Source organism: Papaver somniferum, chromosome 1, assembly GCF_003573695.1.
Source record: "Papaver somniferum cultivar HN1 chromosome 1, ASM357369v1, whole genome shotgun sequence".
NCBI classification, from domain to species: domain Eukaryota; kingdom Viridiplantae; phylum Streptophyta; class Magnoliopsida; order Ranunculales; family Papaveraceae; genus Papaver; species Papaver somniferum.
The window spans coordinates 48,816,414-48,824,992 of NC_039358.1; the positions used below are offsets into that span (position 1 = coordinate 48,816,414).

Below are 8,579 nucleotides of genomic sequence, written 5' to 3' on the forward strand. Positions count from 1 at the left end.
TAATTTAGTTTTTGAAGAACTTACGTCTAGATTTAGTTCAATTCAACCGTAAACTTTGATTTGCATGTTGTATTACGTCTAGGCTTAGTTGAATTCCAACCTTAATTTTCAATTTTACGTCTAGGTTTAGTTGAATTTCAACCGTAATTTTCAATTTTACGTCTAGGTTTAGTTTACTGAATTTTCCTTTCGTCAACCTAGCCGTAAATTTCAATTTTACGTCCAGATTCATTTTAATTCCAACCGTAAAAATTGATTTTACGTCAAGGTTTGGGTTGATTCCAACCGTAGAAATTGGTTTTACGTCCAGGTTTGGATTGATTCCAACCGTAAAATTAATTATTATCTAATAAAATTAAAATTAACTAAAGGGTTGTTTGGTCATTATAAATTATTTGAGATAAGGGGTTTTTGATATTACCTGTGGGAGATCCGTTTTTGTCCTATCAAATGACGCCCTTCTAATGGATTGTGACGCCCCTTTAGTGGATTGTGACGCCCCGATAATAGTCTTCATTTATTATTCGTCCTTGTAGCACAGTTCAAGTCATCTCTTTTCTCTATTTTTTTAAATTCCTATTCTGAAGCGGTAAAATCACTCATGTCCCATAAACCACCGCCTCTTAAACCCTAACCGGTGACAGAGAAAGAGATACAGAGAGAGCGAGAGGAAGAGGAAGAGGAGTTTTCTGCTCAGACTGCGTAGAGTTGGTAAGTTAGGTCTTTTATGTGTGATTTTCTAAGCGAGATTCATGGGTATGTGGGCAAAAACTCCCCAAAAAAATTAGGTTACGCTGTGTAATGATGTCTGCATGTTTGATGAAATTCCTGACTGAGGCTTATTTTTTTCGCTACCATGATTTGTTCTGTATAACAAATTCTTATTTAACAGATTTTTCCTTTAAATCTTGTGAACTTTAATTTGATGTTGTGGTTCATGCAGGTGAATAGTTGGAATCACTTCCACTGCGAAGGTGATAGAATATAATCAAACAACCAGGTCAGTAATCACAAGCTTGATGTTATTTGCTATATTTTCTAAAATAAATGGCTTGTTATTATTGACAATATTTTTGCTTCAACAAAATCTGATGAAGAAGATACTGTTCCAATCTTAAGTAAGCTCATGAAATCACATAATTATCAATTTTTTTCATAATCTGAATGGGTTTTTCTTTTTATATCTGAAATATGTTGTATTGCTCGGTGATTTCATTTGTATTTGAAGAAATTATTTGAAATCAGTTGAGTAATATGAATGCCATTGTGAGAAATTAACATGCATGTTAACTGATTGGTGAAATTTCTCATAGGAATTTAGTTTGTTCCACATGGAGGACGAGTTAATGAGAAGTTATGCTTACTTTAGTCTGATTTACACTTTTGGTTCATCATGATGATGGTATTTAGTGTAATAATAAAGATAATGAGTGCAGCAAAAGTGAATGCCCAAGGATATTCTGTTAGAGTCTTACTTTGAGCAAGCAATCAACTGATCAATCTCTCCAAGTTTCCTGCTAAGTCAATTTTAATCTTCTGGACTAGTCATGTCTTTAGTTAGCGTGAGTTTATTATGAGCAATGGATCGGACAAATCAAATGCACATGATCATGGTCAAACTTTATCAACTAAAATTCAGTTACCGGTATAACTTATCTCAAACTTATGATTAACAACAGTAGTTAACTGTAAAAGGTTGTTATTAAAGATGTGTCAAGCAGAAAAAAGGTTGTTTGATCTAAAGGGTTAGAGTGGTCCTGTGCAGATTAGTATATAATTTGGTTCTGACATTTCGTACGATTTTCTTTTTTTTTCTGTATATAAAGGTACTAATACTTATAGAAATAACAAAAAGCGAAAAATATTGCTCTATCAGGTGCGCAAGTGATATTATCTTAACCCGGTAGAGACCAAATTAGTGAATGTTCATCAGTGTGCGTGTACTCTGACCTGAATAGCTTGAACTGCTACTCTATCCCTTGTTAGCTCAGTTTAAGGTTTATCTTCATTAGTACAAATATATATTTAGTTAGTGCCCTCAATTGTCAATTGATTTCAATCACATTGATTCCACTTCGCATTACAAATTATAGTAGAAACGTATTTCCTAGTTTGTAGTCAGTTGATATTAATTGATTTTTATATATTGTTATAGGGAACTGAAGAAGTGAATGTGGAATTAATTATCCTTACCTGGTGGTGGTTTACTGAGATGTGAATATAGGCAGAGAAGTGAGTGAACCATTAAATAGAAACCTTGTTGAGATACATTGGTAAACAGCTGACTTTGTTTTCTTTGTTTTGTATTATTTTTTATTCTTTTCGCACCAAGTTTAGTTCAACGGTCATCAACGTTTCTCTTCCCCTCCAATTTCTACATTTCAAAATATTTGTTTGCCCCCATTACACATACGCGGTAAAACGGCTAGATACAGCTCAGGTCAATGTCAGGGATTATCTCTTAGTGATCGTTGATAAGCTTTGGATATTGTTTTGTGTTTGATAACCATCCTTAATTCTCTGAGTATGTCTTGTCTGAAATCTGAATTTAGAATTTATCTTACACTTGTCTGGAATGTAATTCTGATGATATTCCCAGAGCTTGTAGCTTTAGAATTTAGGCAGTAGTAAAAGTTATTGTCTTTCATTGTGGATATTCAGGAATCCACCTTATATCTACTTCAATTGGATCCATCTTGGTTAGAGTTAAGCCATTTGATATACTACCTGTTTTAGCTGGTAGATTGTGTAGGAGTGTCGTCAACTCTGTGTGCCGCACAGCATTTTTTGGCTCCCCTTTATTTCACTGTTTGGCGCCACTGCTTTAAACCTCAAATATTTTGTACAGAGAGCGATGGCAAACGAAGTAAAGGCTGGGGAAGGAAAGAAGAGAAAACGAAAAGATAAAGAGGTGGCAATCTTTGGTAATTACAGACACTACTACGGCTATCGTGTAAGTTCTTTGTTCTTATTTATGAGATCGTCTCTTAACTTGCCCGTTATTGATTGTAACGTTTAATAAGAAACATATGCATTACAATGTGTTCAGGTATGTAAAGACATGAAGGCTGATCCACGATTAATGGTGTTGAAGAAGGAATGGTTAGAAGATAAAGATTGTCTTGATATTGGTTGTAATCAGGGATTGATTACTATTGAAATAGGTAAAGTAGCAGTACTATTTTTAACATGTGGGACAGTTTTTTAATTTACTACAGAACATACTCTATTTGGGTTTCTGGGTGCTGTTATTATAATTACCATGTGGACAGTGCTAATTGTTTTCACAAGTTAAAATTGGTTAAAATTGTTTATTCTTGCATAATAGATTACAAGGTCCTACATGTAACTCAACTTACTTCTGTACCACTTCGTTTATTTTTTTTAAAGGGTTCATATTCAGTTTGTTTTTGGTTGTGGCTGTTAGTTCTTGTCAAGGTGTTACCTTGTATCATCTCGAATTGATGTTTTATTGTTTTGGTTTTGATATGCAGCAAAGACATTTCACTGTCAAAGTATTCTCGGTGTTGATATTGATGCAAGTAAGCTTTTCAGTAACTTTTTGTTTGTAGCATAAATAAGCCAGAAGTAATCTATTAATTCATTTCTTTGTATTATTTACTGGTAGTTAATATAGTTCTCAAATGAACAGAAAAGGGATTCATAGGGGTTTCAAAATATTGAAGACTTCAGTTTTATGCCCTAAATGGTTGGACTATATTAAAGATTGTAATGATGTGGATTCTAATTAATACGACCAATCGAGATGAGATATGAATCTAATAATTCTTCACCCCCTTGTCTTTGAACTTTGTAGAACTCTGTTAGGCCCTGCTAATTTCTCCTGCCGTCGACTATGGGCAAGGGTAGGGTATTGCAGAGGAACACTGTAACAACCTCCATTTGACTAGTGAATCTTACTTCTGTTATATAATAGAGCTGGAGTTTCGTTTGACGGCAACGTGGTCGTTTCCTTCTTTAGGTCTCATTAGCAGTTTTAGAAGCATTAGGCGGTTTTGTTAGATATAAACTATAAAGACTTGTTTGTAAAGGATGAGTTAACAATTACACTTGGGTTTTAAACTGTGAAAGGTTGTGATCCTATACTTCTTGTTAGTATTTGATTTATTAGTATTCAGGATTTTATGGCTGGATGAGTAAAAAATTAGCTGCATAGTTTACGTTAGTCATGGTGTTTATGAATTCAAGCGCCGTACTCTTGCCTTGACAGGTTTGGTAGAGAGTGCATACTGGAATCTTAAAAAAAATGACAAACTGGAAAGTGCTGGTTCCCCATCTCCAGATGTCTCTGAACCAGAGCATTTAGAAAGGACACAGGATCTAGAGCATCGTGATGGAGTCTCTTCTGAAGAGGGAAAACGGAATCATCCAAAAAGTCTGCTGGACATAGTGTCTTTCCAGAAACAAAATTTTGTTGAACATTTCCGTAAACACTCCGACGATGAGAAGTATGATGCTGTAACTTGGTAAGCATTTTGTTTCTCATTTTTTGGCATGTCTGTCACAGTTACGCGTCTGAGAAGTCTTGTTTGAATTGAAGCTGCAAATAGAACTCCACTTACACTCTTTAAGTTTTTTCTTAAGAACGAGGCTTACTGTGTATTTAACTATTTATGGGTCAAATACCTTCTTTTCCTTGGCCTCTCATGACTCACGACCATTATGGTTCTCTGAGTTGGAATGTTGATCGGATTGATATGGACACTGATTAGTTGACTTCAAATAAAGACCCATTCTGTTATTTGTATTCTAAACTGGATTTTTCTGGTGCACTGCAGTTTCAGTGTGACAAAATGGATCCATCTGAACTGGGGCGATGAAGGATTGATTACTTTGTTTCGAAATATCTGGAGACTTCTTAGACCGGTAATTTTCTATTTTCTAGGAGCATCATGACAAAATTAACTCTTTCTTTTCTCTAGAACTAGAAAATAAATTTGTGTATTTTTATTATGTTATGAAGGGTGGTATTCTCGTGCTAGAGCCTCAGCCATGGAAGTCATACAAGAGCAATTACTTGGTGTCCGAGGTATATTTTTCTTATATTTGGTGGGCTTCTTATAATTGTTGTATAAAGTATATATCAGACTGTCAGTCATTCAGATAACGCACTGACTTTGTGTTAATGTGAATGTGTTGCATAATCATGATGCTCAAAGTGAATTTCATGATAACATTATAATAAACCTATTATATCCGTATTTTGTCCTGCATCATTATATAGTATTAGTCGTTCTGATCGCGCGCCATGTTTGGTGCATACTCGTGCGTCTGTAAGGTCATGGGGCTTGTATCTCATAGACAAGGTCACTACCCCAAGTTATATCAAAGAGATAGTCACACATCAGGCCAGCATGAAGTTAAAAAGTAGACTATAGCACGAATGTCTTTTTTCTGAGATGACCCTCCCAGAGGCATGTGAATTAGCTGAGCACTGGGCCTCAACATTATGCCCTGATTGAAAGGTTGATTATTTGTGTTTTTCTTATTTAATCTTAATGTAGTAGTGGCCACTGCTTCCTTTTGTTATGTAATGGTTCCTTTGGTCGAATAGTATTCATGTCTGCTACTGCTTCCTCTGCTTTGTTAATGATAGCATGTTTGATATAGCAAGAAAAAAAAGGAAGGAGAAAAAAAAGTTTGACCTATTGTTTCCTTTCTGTTCATTTTTTTCAGACTGCGACATTAAATTATCACAATATTGTGTTTCATCCATGCTGGTTCCAAGAGATTCTTCTTGACAAGGTAATCAAAGTTCTTAACTGGACCGAACAGTGTAAGTGCCCTGTGGTGGTCTAAGAGATGATCCAAGGGTGGCCTTTTGCAAAGATGACCATCTCACCATTTAGATAGATCCTCATAAGAAATCATGTTAAATGACACATGCTTATTGAGTTTAATGTTTTAACTTATCTTTAACTTGTTCGCAGATAGGGTTTAGGACAGTAGAGAGCTGTACGTCCAGTTTACCTGGCAGTGCTGCTGGATTTAACAGGCCGCTCTTTGCCTTCCGCAAGTGAATTTTGTAAATTATTACTTCCAGAGCCGTCTTATACCAGGCCAGCTAGGCTATTGCCTAGAGCCTCACATTGTTAGGGCCCAAAATTATAATTTTTCTTACAACTTGGCTTTAGTGCTCTTACATAGTGGTTAATAGTCGTACAATCTAACTGTTATTGAATGCGGTTTGGTTTGTAAGTACACTGTACGACTTTCCAATTTTTTTTGTAAGTACACTGTACGGCTTTCCAATTCGGATTGTAGTGAAACAAGGGAGGTTTTGTGAGTTTGATTGTAAGCGAACTTTTGTTTATTCTCTGGTTGTCGTTGTTTTGACCGCCATAAGCAGGATTCATGTTTCCACCACTAAAATGATGGTCATTCCTAGAGGTTGTGTCATTGATACAATCGTGGTAGTTGAGGAATGTTTGCAGAAAATCCCATTATAAGTTGATGTTACAATTAATTGAAAAAATTGAAAAAGTATATTACAACAAAAATCATCAAAATGGAAAAGACCAAATATCAACTTTTTGAAGTCAAGATCCTTGTTGGAGCATAGCTCGGTTAAACCAAATATTGGTATGTCAAGCTTGTCGTCAATGTTAGATGAGAAATTGTATATTGATTTATAGTCTACTAAGTTAAGTTAGTCACGGACTAGGATTTTGAGTATCGGAAATCACCGAATACCCTCGAAGATTGAAGACGGGAGAACAAGGAAAACATCTGTGATAACTTCATCAACATGGGCATATGTGAAGACTATCTTATTTACTCATTATTTATGCCATTTTATCTTCGAAGACAATGTCGTGCGGCTTTAGTATATGATGAATTACAAAGAAGAAGTTTCGATTTCAAGCTTGTACTTGACAAATCTCGAAACATGAACTCAGGCATTGGATGTTCATAGATCTTCACTTTTGAGGTTGAGAATAATTTTTATCGTTAAAGAAAATATGTCTGTGAAATCTAAGCCTAAAAACGTCAAGTTATGCTTTTGTTCACAAACTGATTATTAAGTTTTCGAACTATGCAATTTATTGATGTTACTGAACTCCAAGGAGCACAAGTGTTCATGAACTGATTTTTCAGTTTGCGAACTATGCAATTTCAAGGAGTTCTTGGATACTTTTTGAAATTTGCGTGTTCAATAACTGATTTTTCAGTTCGCGAACTCATGTACATTCCTGGACACTTCGAACGTATTTAGTTCGCGAATCACTTTTCTTATTTCACGAGTTGCTCTATTTTTGGGTGTTACTAAACTCCAATGTTGCTTGATGAATAATGAACCATACTTGGTTATTCGTGAGCTAACTTTTATGTGTGGTTCTTTAATCGAAAAATACACGGATGCACATTCTTCTTTGTATTACAAGGAAAATTTCTCACATGCGTACCTGATTTCCATTATTTGGAATCAATATATGTTGAGAAATCTAGTTTTCTTGGGATCAAAGTAATTCTTAAATATGGAAACTAGTTCACGAACTTGCTTTAATCACTAGAAAAATTGCTTGAACCTTTAGAAATCTAGCATGTTTCATCATTATAAATAGAGGACTTTCTGCAAAGTGGAATCTCAATCCCTACACGATGTATACTAGTTGCGGGTAGAGTCGTCCTTTAAATACCTAGGTTTCTTCGTGAAACATAAATAGGTTACGACTTTGAAAACTGAAACTTGGTTACACAATTGTTAGCTCAAGTAAATTCTATGAAAAGAATTACCACCAAAGATAACTTGAAACTACTAAGAATAGACAACGTGTATAAAGAGGAAAGTATCTAGAAGAAGATCTAAAATCTTGAATCTCAAGCTAGATAAATTCTTATAAAGAGCTTAAAACTTTTCATTCGAAGAAATTAGCTAAGAAAAAGCGATTAGTAAGCGTGTGAAAAGTTCTCCTTGAGAATTAAAGAAGAATGGATGAGTCCAAAGCCAACAATGTATTAGGTTGACTCGTTAAGATTTTTGGTCCGTGAAATCAAGGGTTGAGTTCGTGAACTCCTAAAGAAAATGATAGGAAATGTTCAAGTCTTGGTTCGGGAACTCAAAAGGTTAGGTTTGCAAACTCAAATACTCAAATAGTCACAGGAGAATTTTTCTTGTATTAAGTCTGTGAACTCACCCTTTTAGGTTCGTAAACTTAAATCACGTTAAGTCTTAATAGAAGTTTTCCACACTAGGTTCGCGAAGTCACCCTTTTAGGTTCACAAACTCAAATGTCGAAAAGGTCACAAAAGAAATTCTCTACAATTGGTTCCCGAACTAATCTATTTAGGTTTGCGAATACAATTGAATTCTTGACTTTATTTTTTTGAGTTCTACAAGCAATAGATTCAAAAACTCTAATTTTTGAGTTCGTGAATTCAAGTGAGTGAAAACCATTAGTAGTAAATTACCAAAAAAAAACTTACAAACTGAAGAATGAATTTGCAAGTCTTGATATTTTCATTAAAACAATTGTGTTTCTCTCTCAAGCTTAGTTTCGATTTCTCGAAAAGAAAGATCTTGGGAAGTTGAAACATCACTAGACTTCGTAAAAGTT

General features: G+C 34.8%; 1 protein-coding gene across 3 annotated transcripts; it reads left to right on the forward strand.

Annotated features, from left to right (window-relative positions):
- The first annotated feature begins 585 nt into the window (after positions 1-585).
- On the forward strand, positions 586-6,334 carry LOC113328616 (probable RNA methyltransferase At5g51130). 3 transcript variants are annotated; one of them, XM_026575682.1, is made up of 11 exons: positions 586-711; positions 944-1,000; positions 2,156-2,273; positions 2,849-2,953; positions 3,050-3,164; positions 3,495-3,542; positions 4,232-4,487; positions 4,800-4,887; positions 4,985-5,050; positions 5,698-5,766; positions 5,952-6,334. In XM_026575682.1, exons 4-11 carry the CDS (start codon positions 2,855-2,857, stop codon positions 6,039-6,041), a joined length of 831 nt encoding a protein of 276 aa, XP_026431467.1. In that variant the 5' UTR covers positions 586-711; positions 944-1,000; positions 2,156-2,273; positions 2,849-2,854; the 3' UTR covers positions 6,042-6,334. The 3 variants fall into 3 exon arrangements, with proteins under 3 accessions (XP_026431467.1, XP_026431469.1, XP_026431466.1); XM_026575684.1 differs by having other exon boundaries at positions 2,156-2,232; XM_026575681.1 differs by lacking the exon at positions 2,156-2,273.
- Positions 6,335-8,579: the final 2,245 nt, after the last annotated feature.